Consider the following 15,606-nt stretch of genomic DNA (forward strand, 5'->3'; position numbering starts at 1 on the left):
GCAGGAGCAGATCGGCGATTGGAAGGTGGAGCTCGGCGAGTTGCTGTGTGGATTGCTGCTGAATCGGCGATGGGAGGCTGCAGCTCGGCGAGCAGTTGGGCGAGGAGGATGCTGCCTCGGCGATGTGGTTGCTGCTCCTCGGCGAGCAGTTGGGCGAGGCTGGAGCTCCTCGGCGCTGGCTGGGCTGGATCGGCGAGGGGAGCTGCTGAAGCTCGGCGCGGAGTGGTGCTGAACTCGGCGATGGAGGTGGTGCTGAACTCGGCGAGGAGGGAGGCTGCAGCTCGGCGCGGAAAGAAGACCCTCGGCGCTGGGGCTCGCCGAGGGGAAAGGGTGCTCGGCGATGGGTGCTGCTGAAGCTCGGCGATGGGAGTGCTGAGCTCGGCGAGCAGTTGGCTGGAGCTCGGCGAGGGAAGCTGCTGTACGCGGGCGAGGAGCGAAGGGAGGCCTCGGCGATGGAATGGAGTCCCTCGGCGCTGGGGCTCGCCGATGGGGGAGCAGGCGCTCGGCGATGGGGGAGCAGGCGCCCGGCGCTCGGGCGAGAGTCTTGGGCAGCCCGACGACGGGTGTGAGCACGCCTCGACACCTTTTTGCTCCAGATTCGTCTGAGTTTAACATTTTTTCTTTTTAGAACCTCCCTGCAAAACATTACATCACCATCACAAACTACTAATAAAATCAATAAAATATGATTCCATTATATAACTATAAATCCCCGAAAATCATAACAATAAGGCATAAATCACCCCCCCACACTTAGCCTTTTGCTTGTCCTCAAGCAAAAATCAGTATAAAACTAATGAAAAGATGGTATCTCGATGCTCAATTCCAACTAGACTTTCACAGATAATTCAAGGTTTTTCACAACAACACACGATTCTAGATGATGCAAAAACTCAGAGTAGAAGAAGCAACACAAATGTAAACAAACGATTCGATCAGACCCAGTTCTCCGATAGAAGTGAATTCCCTAATGTGATCGCCTTTATAATCCATATCTCAATTAAGCGCATTTCACTTTTTACCTTTTGTGTTTTCAACCGAAGTTATTCCTTTAAATTCAACAGTTAAGCCAGTATTCGTGAAATAAACCCTTTGGGTGCACTTCCAAAGTTGTTTCACGTGGTTTCCCATGCTCATAGATTTTCTAGAGGAGCAGAGACTCAGAGCTGTCAAATATTTTCAGAATTAAAATAAACTTCACACAAATAGATACGATCGTAGGCAACCACAATGACAACACTCCTTCTATCATCTACCGGACAAATCACGCCTCAAAAGTTTGCAAAAGTGTTACAACAGAAAACTCATAAATCATTTGCATCACACAGAACATGTCAACCGGAAAAACCAAAATTCCACCAATCAGTCACAAACCCGAAAATCACATTAGAAACCATCACTTCACAATTTTTAAACTGACCAGCTCAATTTCAAACAATTAACTTTATGCAAGGGGACCATTTGCCCCAAAATTAAGCTCATAAATAAAACTTCCCGCAGTTATCAGAAACTCTTCCCCCCACACTTAAAAATAAAGCGCATAATTGTAGAAACACTTCCCTGGAAGAATAGGGGAGGAGAAACTTCTGACTTCTGCAGGCGATCCACTTCTTCTCATCCACACAAAATCACTCTCAAAAGAACAATTCCTGCATCAGACCACAGAACCCAAAACAAAACATTAAACAGAAAGAAAACCAAAAGCAAACAGAAAGCAATAAAACATGGGTTGCCTCCCATGCAGCGCTAGTTTTAAAGTCGCCAGCCCGACTTGGAAAAACCCGTTAACCAAAATCACATTTACGAGCCAGCTGCCTTAATCCTTGAGAACACAATCCTTCCTTGATTGCAGCTGCGGGTTCTCCTAATGAGTTTACCGAACTCATCACATTTCTCCTCTTCAGGATTCTTATTGGGGAGCCAAATCGCGTGCTCCCCACTTCTTTCTTTTCCAAAGGCAATAAGCACTGCAATCCTTGCACAACTCCATCGTTGCAGTGCTGTCTATCCAATTCCTCTTCTTCACGGGCCTCCTCAACTTGCAAGATATTGGGAGGCTCCTGCAGCTTTTCCTCATCCTTCTGCATTAAACATTCTTGCTCCTGCAGATTATCAAAACTTTCCTGCACAGAATCTGTTTTTTCTGCAGAATCACAAATCTCAACGAAGGAACAGTTATGCAAATAAGGAGAAGAAATAACAGTCTTTTTATCATAGACAGAAAATGTTACTGATCCACCTGCCCCGGCCATACTCAAAGTTCCAGAACCCACATTAATGCGAGTTTGCGTAGTAGCCATAAAAGGTCGGCCAAGCAGAACAAGACGACCATTTTCTCCTTTTATTCCTTTTCCTGCATCCAGCACCACAAAATCTGTGAGAACTTTAAGTCCTCTCACCGTGACTACTACATCCTCCAAGAGTCCACGAGGACTGCTAATCGAGCCATCGGCCAGCTGAATCTTCATGTTGGTGCACTTCAGCTCACTTTCTCTTCTTCCCAGCTTCTCGAAAAAATCAAACGGCATCAAGTTGACTGCCGCACCCAAATCAAGCATGCCTGAGACCTCCCCAGCTCGTCCCAAGCCTATGTCAAAAATGAAGCTACCGGGATCTCCTTGCTTCGGTAAAGGTTGGGTGGACTGAACCTGCGGCAGAGGTGGACTGAGCTGTTGGTTGATCTTCATAGCTTCCACCGTTTTACTCCTCCACTTCCCCGCGGTTCTTCGGGCATCTTCCTCGACAAGCTCAATAGCATGAGCTTGATGCAGCTGTGGGTTTTCAGTTTGCTGCGACTGCTGCAACTGATTCAAAGCTCCTGTGAGTTGCCCAACTGTAATCTCAAGGCGCTTTATGGTAGCATTCTGAGCCTCCATTGCTTGCTTGCTAGCTTGCATAAATGACTGCATCGTGTCCTCCAATGAAGGTCCCATGGGTTGAGGCGGCTGCTGCAATGGCATAGAAAAATTTTGTTGAGGTGGAAAATACTGCGGCTGATTCTGATATCCCATCTGCTGCGGTGGTCTGCGAAACTGATTTCCTTGGCTTGACCCTGACCCGCTAGGAGCTTGATTCCGCCAACCAGAATTGTAGTGTCCTTGGACTGCATAAGTCTCAGCTTGTCCTTCTGGTGGAAATTCTCCCATTCTGTGACAATTATTGGCTCCATGGCCAAAATCACCACAGATTCCACAGCCTTCTGCATTCTGCACTCGGACGGGTGGATTTTCCACCTTGCTCATCTTGAGCTGTTGTAACTCTCTCATCATAGTGGCCATCTGCTTTTGCAGCTCGCAATTTGGTCCTACTGCATTTGCCTCCACCCGTCGTCCCCGAGTGGTCTTCTGCTGTGAACTCTCCGCCAGTGTCTGAAAAATCTGATTAAGTTCAGCTGCGGTTTTTCTGGCGATGTTCCCTCCTGCAGTGCTGTCCACCATAAATTGGGAGGTGTGGATCAACCCATCATAGAAAAATTGGCTCAACATTGCAGGAGCCAGCTGATGCTGCGGACACTGCCGGAGTAATTCTTGGAATCTTTCCCATGCCTCATGAAGAGGCTCGTCAGCTCCCTGGATGAAAGTCATGATCTGTGTACGGATTTCCTGCGTCTTATGGTTGGGGTAGAATTTTATCATAAACTTCTCACATGCTTCCCCCCAAGTTTTGATGGAATTTGGAGGCAAGGACAACAGCCATGTCCTTGCCCTATCCTTAAGGGCATAGGGGAAGCACTTGAGCTTCAGCTGATCTTCAGTTATTTCCAGCAGTGGGAAAGTTTGTACTTGAGTACAGAAATCCCGAATGAATTGTAATGCATCTTCATTTGGCAACCCGTAGAAATTAGGAAGCAGATTTGCATCATGGGGCTTCAAACTATAGTTCCTCACTGCAGTAGGAAGAACTATAGCCGATTGCGTAGCCCCAATAACAGGCCGGGCGAAATCTCCAAGGACTTGGGGATTGTCTGCCATGTCTTCTTCACGCTCACTTTCAGACTCTTCAGAATGAAAAGAGTGAGTCTCCGTGTCCTCCAGACTGATAAATGAATTTGTTGCTTGTTCGCGATCTTCTTCCACAGAACTTCTAGAACCGGACTCTAATTTATCCCAACGATCTCCAAACAGCTCTTCACTGCAACTCCTGAACACGTTACTGGTTCGATCAATGTTGTCGTTATAGGGCTCCAACTTTCTTTTCAAACTTCGGCGACCCTGCATACACAACACTAACAAACGGATCAAACGCACCGGAGGGAGAAATACAGAGTCAAAAATAAAAATGCAATTAAGAGGAAAAGAAACACAGAAAACAAAGTGACACAATTAAAAACGCCTAAAATCTTCCCCGGCAACGGCGCCAAAATTTGACTCAACTCAAACACTAGTGAATTGACTCGCAATCGTACGAGGTCAATTGCAGTGGGCAAGCTAACCCAAGTCGTCTCTCAAGGAAGATTCAACAGGGCACCTAATCGTGTCACATACAAAAAGCAATAAATCCTAAACACTCTAATCAGATTCACGCAGGCACACTCTTAAACTAAAACAGAAATTTAATAAGCTCTGTAAATTTACCTAGGCATGAAATAAATAAAGCATGTAAAATTATCTAATGCAGAATTTATAGCAGGCGTGTAAATTATCTAGGCACAGATTAAACGGCGTAAGATTATCTAAGGTTTTAAACTAAGAGCATTAATTCAAACATAAACCATTTCAGTAAACATTAATTATCTAGGCAATGAATTAAATGATCAAGCACAATAAAATTATCTAGGGCGTGAATGAAAATAATGAATTCTGTGAAATCAATAAGCGAGAAATTATCTAGGCAAGAATAAAATCACTTACAGTAAAGCCGATCCTGAAAATAAATCTCTAGCTACGAATTATCTAGGCGTAAGGATAAATTCTCAACGCAAAATAACCCTAACTAAGAAAACCGGAAACCCTAACTATGAACTGCGTCTAGAAATGGAACTGCCGCTTTTTGGAGAGCGGAAGAATGAATGATTGATAGATAACCCTAGAATTGAGAAGTCTCGCCCTTTTATATCCAAAAATAAAACACGCCAATAGCTTTTTAACACTGCATCCGGGACACGTGGCAATCTCTAACTGGAGCAAAAACCTAGTTTGAGTTATTCAGGTCCTCGACTATATGCAGGAGCAGATCGGCGATTGGAAGGTGGAGCTCGGTGAGTTGCTGTGTGGATTGCTGCTGAATCGGCGATGGGAGGCTGCAGCTCGGCGAGCAGTTGGGCGAGGAGGATGCTGCCTCGGCGATGTGGTTGCTGCTCCTCGGCGAGCAGTTGGGCGAGGCTGGAGCTCCTCGGCGCTGGCTGGGCTGGATCGGCGAGGGGAGCTGCTGAAGCTCGGCGCGGAGTGGTGCTGAACTCGGCGATGGAGGTGGTGCTGAACTCGGCGAGGAGGGAGGCTGCAGCTCGGCGCGGAAAGAAGACCCTCGGCGCTGGGGCTCGCCGAGGGGAAAGGGTGCTCGGCGATGGGTGCTGCTGAAGCTCGGCGATGGGAGTGCTGAGCTCGGCGAGCAGTTGGCTGGAGCTCGGCGAGGGAAGCTGCTGTACGCGGGCGAGGAGCGAAGGGAGGCCTCGGCGATGGAATGGAGTCCCTCGGCGCTGGGGCTCGCCGATGGGGGAGCAGGCGCTCGGCGATGGGGGAGCAGGCGCCCGGCGCTCGGGCGAGAGTCTTGGGCAGCCCGACGACGGGTGTGAGCACGCCTCGACACCTTTTTGCTCCAGATTCGTCTGAGTTTAACATTTTTTCTTTTTAGAACCTCCCTGCAAAACATTACATCACCATCACAAACTACTAATAAAATCAATAAAATATGATTCCATTATATAACTATAAATCCCCGAAAATCATAACAATAAGGCATAAATCAGTTGCTACAACAGGAATGGCAAAAGTGTGTACTACACACTAAACAAGCAGGAAAGATACAGGCTGCTGATGAAGCCCAAATATCTAGCCAAATCGATGCCTGCTTCATGAAGATGTTCAATCTTCAGGAAGCAATCAACAAGCCGCTCTTGCGCGCTATCCGAGACGATCGGATTAAAGCAATGCTTTCCGTACAGGGCGGATTACCTGTAGCAGGGGATTCAAGTACCCCTAGCCCAAGTCCTGAGAGGATGGCTTCACAGCCGGATGCTCAAGGAAAAAATGTTGTTAAGGGGTCACACCCTGAATCAACATGTCAACCCTCCACCTCTGGGGTTAAAGAGGAAGAGATCAATCTTAGGCCGATGACAGGCCAAGTTAAGGTTGATACTGATTTTATTGATATTTCTCCTTCTTGGCAGATGTATCAAGACAGGTGGGAGAAACTTCTCACGAGAAAGGGCATTAATCCGGGAAATTGCCGGGTTGATGTTGCAGGAAAATATCCCAGAGTTTGGACGACTCCAGGAGCCAATCCAAACGACGTCAAGGAATGGTATGAATTCGGGGCGTTGGCCTCAGTTTATACTACCTCTCCGGCTTTCACCGAGATCAAGGGTCTACCCAAATGGATCCAAAGAACGGTGTTTGATGCATGGGAGAACAACGAGTCCCTCAAAAGGGGAGATGTTCTGGAATTGTACTTTTTTAGTGCAGCACCAGAGCCAGTCGGAAAAGGAACCTATGAAGCTTTCCACTTTATCAAGCTTCGTAGACCTGACACGGGAGCCCTGAACCGGATCAAAGTTCCCGATTTCCAGGCCTCAATCGTCTCAACATTCAAGGAGGATCAAATCTCCACTAGACGAGCATGGGGTCTATGGGTCTGTCTCACAGAGATGGACAAAATGAAGTCCAGATTTAAATTCTACCAGAGTTCAGATCTGGGAACGTTCCTGGTTAATACCATGACAGGAACTACAACCTCGTTTGCCGAAAAATCCTTCGAGAATAAGAGGCAAACATTGTGGAACAACAGGATAGCGGGGAGCAAAGAAACTCGTCGCAAATTTTGCAACATGGCTCATCTGGGCCATTGGATCGAGAAAATCTGCGACCAATGTTCATCGCAGAAAGAACCAGAATTCGGCAAAGGATTCTTCCCAAAGCCGGATAGGAGGAGGTTCCGGTCTGATGAACATGATGAGCATCAGACTCCAAAGGGAAGAAACCCTCGGGCACCAAAAAAGTAAGGTGGCCGACAAAGCAAAGTGAATCATGTAATTCACAGCAAGGATCGCACCCACAAAAGAAGCGACAAAAGTGGGTGGAATGACAGGAGGACCACTCACCAAACGCTCCAAGACAAATGTGAGTGGAAGGGAAAAGCAGCCGGCCCCTACCAGCATTATCACAAGACGATAAAGCAGGGGTCCAGCACCATGTGATGGCACTTACTAATGTCGGCAATCAAGGCAGACAAAAGAAGGTGGATGTCACATTCAAGATAGCTGGCCACGAAGATAGCATCTGAGGCCAACCACCAAGCAATAATAGAGGGTATCAAACCTCTATAAAAACTCAAGCTCTGGAGAGAAGAAAATCATCCGAAAATCAGAACACATTTTCACACACCACTTCCTCTCTCTAGAAATTATCTTTGTAACTTTTAAATTTTGTTTTCAAAGTTTTTTAATTTTAGTTTTAGTTTCCTTTTATTTTATGTACACAAGTATTGGCTACTATGAGTAGCTAAACAAGTTGTCTCCTCCCTTGGGGAGAATTTTATAAAATAAATTAATTATTATATAATTCCTCTATAAACGCTTAGTTTCATCCAACTATTCCGGTTTAGTAAAAATATTTTCTTCTATTTTTTCAACAAAGTACTGAGTCGGCACTTAGTGAAGGAGGAAGGTTGCAACCATCTCTTGCGAGTGTGTGGTTGGTGCGTGCCGGGTGGGCAGACGAGCCGTAAAATGCAACAAGACTGACTCCTGAAGAAGACCAGTCGACAAAGGTATACTGTTGATTTTATTTAAGAATTATTTTGAAGTTGTACGGAAGCATGTTGGGCTATTATCTGTTTTGCATAATTATAAGAAAAAGATGTTGGGGTTTTTCTGTTTTAATGAAACTTGTGAGGGGTTGTTGATGTTTATAAGTTTTATGAGGGGTTAGATTTATATTTTGAGAATTTGGGTTAAAAGAGTGGCCACTTGTCAACATCTTAGCGGAAGTGCTTTGAAAGCACTCTATGTAGGATATACTGAACCATGAACATAGTATATAAATAGTAAATTATTATCTAAGTTTATTGTTTTGTGTCGTTATCATTGATGTGAAGATGGCAATAACGTTTTTCCTACCTTGGCATTCTTGCCGTGTTTGTCCCGACATGTGATACACGCGACCAACAACGATAAGTTGTAAATTATAATCCGCTGACAACGTGATAACTTTCTAACAACCAAATTAATAACAAGTTACTGCACGTATTCAATAATGAGATATTAAGGTGGTTTATATAAAGAGATAAACCAGATATTTATTGATATATATGTAGAAGAGACGAAGAGTCTTTTCTGAACTACTGTTTTATTCAAAATATTTCAAACCAGTTGCTATCATCGACTAGAATGTCTCCTACTGTCACAATATCGAACAAGACTCATATTTGTATCTTTTTGGTTTTAATAATTTTGATATAACTCTCTTTATTTATTTATTTATTTATTATTATTATTATTTTATTCATCCGTTGTAGCTATGTGAGCCTGATGTGGCCTGCAGGTGCAGGTCGCAATTCAAAATTTTACTTTAACATTTCGAATAATAAGTTTTTTTTTGTTATTAGAAATAAAAAACTAAAATAAAATAAAATTAAAATGTTCATTATCTTCTTACCCCACCCCATCCCATCTTTGCATTATTGCATAGCACACACTTGTCGATTGCAAAATCAAATGAAGTGTGGGATACGGCGGCAACAACGATGAAATTTTAGCTTTAATATTTATTGTTTCAATGATTGAGAATAAATTTGAACTTTTCGGCATAAAACTAACGATTTTGTTAGCTGAAAGCAACAAAAACTAGATTAGAGTAAAAAAAACGAAAGTAAAACTATTGCTAGGATATGTTGAATAATTTGCTAAATATATACAACATGTCACAAATTATATAATGACTCAATTTTAATTATCACTATTATAATAATTATTTAAGTAATTATTTAACTCTATGCTATATCTAAATAGATACAAGAAATCAATTTATTTCTATTTATTTTATTTCCTATCATGCCTTAAGTATAATGTCATATTGCCACAAATTTTTGCGTCAAAATGTGATGGTCTGAATTGACATCTTAAGAATTACCCGAAAAATACGTAACAACAAAAAACTAGTTAGGTAGTTATTTCTGAATCTTTTTGTTTCTAGTTCAATAATTCTTTACAACGCAGTGGATAAAAAAAAATTGAAGCCAGCCCTTGATCATCATAGGAGAAGATATTTAGCTAAAACCTGAAGAATAATTTACAAAATGCAATAAAAAGAAGAAAAAGATTGATACTTATTCTTACAACACAAGGAATGCAGTGTATGATTTAGATTGGGCAAGAATGAATTCTTGGAGTGAAGCAGGTCAAGGGGTTAGAATGGTAAAAAGAAATGAGGCATTTCATTTCATGAGATCCAAGAACACGAAGCCATTCCACAAACTGTGCAGGAGCATGGACGGCAATAGATTCCTCGACCTCGAATATGTTACACCCATCACCACACCAAGAAAAATAAGTGGTAACATTCTTTGTACATTGAAATGCGCCAATGCAAAGGCGACGGAGCTCAATAAGATCGAGCACCACACCGGCATGTATTTAGTCAGAGACGGCAGGAGGAAGCCCCGGAACACGATTTCCTCCCACAGAGGAGCGCATACCACGAGCACCAGTGCGTAGAGAGCCATTGCAATCGGGTCACGGGCCATTATCGACTGCTCCACACTAGACAGAGTGATGGGAGTAGAAGGCAGCACGGGCAACAGATCGAGGTTGAACTGTGAGAGGCGGTTGACCAATGGAAACATGAAGCATCCGAGCAAAACATCAAACATCCAATTCCCTCTTAGGCTGAACTTGAACCAATCGGATGGAAGGGGGCGGAATCGTGACAAGCAGCGATGGAGAATTAGAATTCCAGCTAGGCCTTCAGTCACATCGGTTAGAAGGCTGAATAAAGCTTGCCCTCTAAATGTCAGTGATTCCTTGCTGAATCCAACAATATGAGCTCCAAACGGAATCAACCACGACCCCACAAACCAGAATGACAGTATCCAGAGGAGTGTTACCTAATAGAGCAACAGTATAAGTTTCAACGATCGTTTTTGCTCCTCCCGTTTTAGGCACAGTCCATATAAACATAAACTACTGTTCAGAAACTGTTAAACAGATTTCAAACTAGATTTACGTAACTTTTATGTGAATCTTACCTGTAGGATGGTCTCTGCAGTCCATGGTACACTCCATGGCTTCCCAATCACTTTAAACAGTACATCCACAGCCTACAAAATAAACACCAAATCATAACTTTTATATTTCTTAAGTTCTTTGATATATTTATAACTCGCTCTGTTAATATGTTTAGAGTTCTATCATTATCAAATCTAATTTGGAAAAAAAAAAATAGGAATTTCGGAATTTCTGGGAATCAAAACTTTTTGGTTTATAGCATATTACATTATACATGTACTTCAGATCATCCAGAAGCACCCATATCCCAATATATAAGTAAAACAGCAAGTATGGGTTGTCTAAGAGGGTCTTGGATGTCAAAACTCAAAATGGAAATGAAATTCGAAGTTTGCAATTGAACATCATGACAAATGCACCAGAATTTCATTATTACCCTTCACATTTCCTTAGTTAACGGATTTAGGTAAGATTCTGGGCTTTGACAATTTTATACTCATGCAGAAATAATCTAAACTTGCCAATCCATCCAACATAAGTATCTAAATACAGGAAAGTAGTTGCCCCCATAATAATTGACATCAACTAATATTTTATACTTTACACATGAGAAATAGTTCTTCATATTTGCAATACAACGAGATTGAGAGAAAGATAAAACTATTACATAATACAGATAATATGTGTTCAGGTTCCCAATGTCAATCAACATAACCTGATAATTATCTCCAAGAACCATAAAACAAGGGAAAGGCATCCTAACCTCTTTTAGACTTGTACCCCAACTTCTTTTTTCGACAGTTGGCGAATTAATCTCCGACTTCTCTGTCTCATGCAGAAGCTCACCAGCAGACTCTGAATTTGGAGAATCGGGAGATGATTCTTCATGCCGAAAGCACGAGATCTTCCATTTCTAAAACACAAAGAATCCAAGAGAAACGCATAAAAATAACAATTACATTCATGCTGTACAGAACTAGTTCATAAGTAAATCAAAACCATGCTTAGCAATTACTATTCTCTGCTAAAATAGCTAAGCAAATACACATAGATTGGAAATCAAAACTAAGTTTTATGAGCTTTTTAAATAAAATAAAATAAAATAAAATAAAAAGGAGCATCCATTTTCATAAGAACATACTAAGTGTTCATCTTTCTAGTCTCTACTGCATATTTATATCTGTTCTGGTTAATTCAATACTCAATAGCCTGTATGATCATTCCCAGTTAACTGAATTTGGACATTTCCCCGAGTCTTATGTTGATTTTCTACCTCCATTGAGTTTTATTAACTGAAGCTATTGTCTACCTAGCAATAGCATAACCACAATTGATTAGATGTTTCCCTCAAACAGTTTAAGCTTTGTTCCTTGTAATATAGTACTACTTATATCCATACACAACTAAAAATTACATTAAAATAATCAAGACAATTGTGTACAGTTCCTTCAGGAAGTGGCACAATCTTCTCTTCACAATTTAGTTTTCTCTATCTTATTCATCCACATACTCTATAAGGGGGTGTTTACTTTGCATGATTGAGTATTTTTATCTTCAAGAGTAGGATTTCTTCAATTTCACCCCTTCAATGAAATATGAATCAAGCAAAATTATCTTAAATGATAGAAATAATCAAGGACCTTAGGATATCCCAAAGTTTCAATCCATCAAAGTAAACAAGAGATTAGCCTTACTATTTTTATCTATCAAGACTAATCCTCAAAAGTAAACGCCCTCTAAATGTATATTGAGGTCTTCTCCATTCTTTATGTCAGTAAGAGCCTTAAGAAAACCAATTAAACTGAACCAAATATCCCATCCCACTACCATCAATACAGCCTCCTATGCCGCGGAACACTTAATTCACAACTATTTGCAACCCAAATGTCGAGATTTCCAGCAATGTCAAATCTGAACCATTGAATTTGTAACCCAGACAAGAAACAAATCACTAACATCCAGGGAAAAAGTAGGGTCCAGGCTATTAAGTAGATTAAAGACAGAAAGACTCGCTACAGACTTCTTTACGATATCTAACAACCATAGAAGCTACACAAAGACGATTGTTCAGAGTGGTATTTTTGCAATTATGCAATTATGCAATTATACAGGGGTTCACAGCATAAACAGTGAACGCCACATAGATGATTTTGTAATTTAGGAAGAGACGAGGACTGAGAATTTCTACAATCACCAAAGACACACATCATACAAATTGAATATAATACACGACAAAAATATTATATTGCTGATGAAGATCTATGTTGATGAACATATGTTCTGATAATTTTGATTAATCACCCAAAGACAAACCCACCCCAACCCCCCACCCTCCAGAAAGAAGACCCTACTTACGAATGTATATCAGACTGCTACCGCATCCACTATCTGCAAGTGATATAATCTAAAAAAGGCCCAATTCAAATTAAAACCCGACTAATACAAAACAGCATCCACACATAACAAGATTGTTGCTGTGAGACACATGTGTAACTATGCACAATCCTCTAATTATTGTATACTATTGGTTTTCTATAAGAAGCATCAGTTCAACCACATAAAGTAAGCAACAGATATCCCATACGACCGTTTCAATACTTTGAACAACTTCACCTTAAATCACAGGACGATGTCCATAATCCACGTGTTAACAGATAATCTCACACAAAGACAAATAAATCATATTTTTCTGATAAAACCCACTTCATTCATAAGTCATCAATTTGACGACAACAGTCAATCAAATCACCAAACACATTCAACCACAAATGCCCCATAATTCTCTGCTTATACCCAAAGACTATTTACCTTAGCTGGGAAGCGGCGATGGGTTTCTGAAACCCGAAAGCTCAGCGCGGGAGCAAACAACGATTTATCAGTGAGTTTCGAAGCCCTAAATCTGGGACTCGACACTGAGAGCTGAGGAATTTGAGGGCGCTGAGGTAGAGAGTGAACGCAATTTGAACTCAGCATCAGATTAGTGTTACGCTGGTGATCAAAAGCCCTAAATTTAGGGACGGAGAAGCAAATCGAAAACATGTGTTGGGAGCATTTTGCAGAGCACAGAACCCTAAAAATTTCCCAATATCTTTTGTTGGTTTGTAGGTTAATTCTGTTAACGAAGGAGAATCTATTATTGGATTCTTTTCTTTTTTGTATGGTGGGAAAATAAAAGGCAGCTTGGCAACTGCTTATAACATCGAATTTCTTCTTCTACATTTATTGCGCAAGTTGAAATTTTATTTTTCGTTTTTATTCATTTTCTGCCTTATCAATGAAGATAAAGCCAAAAGGCAATTATAAATTTTGTTAAAAAAATTAGCCATATGAAATGCATTGATTTTGTTGTCTGCTAATCATTGTTTTTATACAAAAGAGAGAAAAAAAATGTTGCGTGATTTTGTATTATCTTCTTGTTGTTTTGAAAAACTTGAAAATGTTGATGCTGAGATACAACTTACGTTTTACTAATTTACTAATTCACTACTACGCGTGCGGCGAAATCGAAATTAAATAATATTTTAAATATATAAATATAAATATTAAATAGAATTAAAATATAAAATACAATTTAAAAATAAAATATCAATTACTCAATAAAATTCTCAATTTATAAACATAACTTTCAACTATATATTAAATATAATGATAATTATAGTTAATCAATGATTTTAAATTATTTGATAATGAAAATTGATATACATATTATTATTATTATTATTATTATAGAGTATTCCGCTTAATAAATAAATATTTTCATACACAAACATAAATAAAAACATTGTAAAATTTTAACAAAGAGAAAGAAAGTAAAATATTTTAAAATCTCAATAACATGTTCGTTTTAAATTCATTTTAATGATGTTTATACCATATAAAGATCTTGTTACGAACTTAAACTTAAAGATGCATATTGAAATTTTCTTCATAAATCAAATTTGACGATATTTAGAAGAAAAAAATTATAAAAAAAGAGAGAAAAAAATAGTAAAAAAATTGATGTGAGAAGAGAGAAAAAAATGGAGGAAAGAAATGATGGGAGATAACTCCTCTTTTATAGTTTATTAGTTTTGCACTCGTGCGATCTATAAATATTAATATACAAATATATAAAAAAGTATAATAAATATAAAAAGACAAATATAATGTATTTAAATATATATATATATATATATATATATACACACACACACACACAATAAAATAATCTCTCCGTTCACCAAAATTATAGTATGATTTAGGGCACAAGTTTTAATAAATAGATTGCGAGATATGTTTAAAGTAAGAGAGAGAGAGATCCACCAAAATTAAGTGGAGAAAGAGACAAATCAAAGTTGATGTGTTAAGTGTTTTTGTAAATATTGACTGTGAATGGATTTAAAATATAATGAGTAGTTTCCAAAATTTATTTATTTATTTTGTGAATAGATGAAGTGATATATTAAAAGATACCTATATAAGACATCATGGAAGACTTACCTATGTACAATATTCTGAGTACTATTTTCATCATCATCCATATACATCATAATTTTCAGACTCAATGATTAGTAACTCTTGATACAGATTGACTTAATTTGTATTAATCGTTATTACATAAGACACGACTAATGAAAATTGCCGACATTGAATTAAACTTTAACAATATTCTTGGATCTGACGGCGTTAACGATAATTGAGGTATTAAAATCTAATGTTCAACATTACGTCCACTTTAAAGTCCCCCCTTTAGAACTTGCAGACCAATAATAATCAATATAATTTCATTACAATTATCTATGTTTCTCAATAGTGTAACTGAAGTTTAAACTTTAAAAAATAATTGATGATTATGTGTTTGAACACCTAATTTCATTTAAAAACTTAGATATGTAAATCTCATCCAACAAATTATTTGTTACTTAAGTCAGATTTACATGCACCATCTGAACTCGAATAATTTTGAGTATCATATTAATTGAAATGGATCAACCACATCCAATGAATGAGCAAGTATAACTCTATCATGTAACTCATAACCATCATCAGTATACAGTGGATAAGTGTTTTACACTATCTCATGTAACAAATCTCCAAAATAATTGAGCAAAATATTACTTGATATTTTAACAACACTATGGTAATCATTTAAATCATAAATAATTTAAAACAACACAATAACCATCCTTTAAATCACCAGTGATATCCTTAAAATAATACATGAAAAGAAAATTCAATAAAAATATTCC

The 15,606-nt window shown here is 39.4% G+C and overlaps 1 protein-coding gene across 1 annotated transcript; it reads right to left on the reverse strand.

Moving 5' to 3' along the window:
- Positions 1-9,397: 9,397 nt before the first annotated feature.
- LOC131004202 (uncharacterized) lies at positions 9,398-13,599 on the reverse strand. The gene is made up of 4 exons (XM_057930825.1): positions 13,187-13,599; positions 11,142-11,291; positions 10,399-10,470; positions 9,398-10,257 (listed from the first exon to the last, which is right to left on the reverse strand). The coding sequence occupies exons 1-4, from the start codon at positions 13,415-13,417 to the stop codon at positions 9,589-9,591; spliced, it is 1,122 nt and encodes a 373-aa protein (XP_057786808.1). The 5' UTR covers positions 13,418-13,599; the 3' UTR covers positions 9,398-9,588.
- Positions 13,600-15,606: the final 2,007 nt, after the last annotated feature.

The sequence above is a fragment of the Salvia miltiorrhiza genome, unplaced genomic scaffold (genome assembly GCF_028751815.1).
Source record: "Salvia miltiorrhiza cultivar Shanhuang (shh) unplaced genomic scaffold, IMPLAD_Smil_shh original_scaffold_354_1, whole genome shotgun sequence".
Taxonomy (NCBI): Eukaryota; Viridiplantae; Streptophyta; class Magnoliopsida; order Lamiales; family Lamiaceae; genus Salvia; species Salvia miltiorrhiza.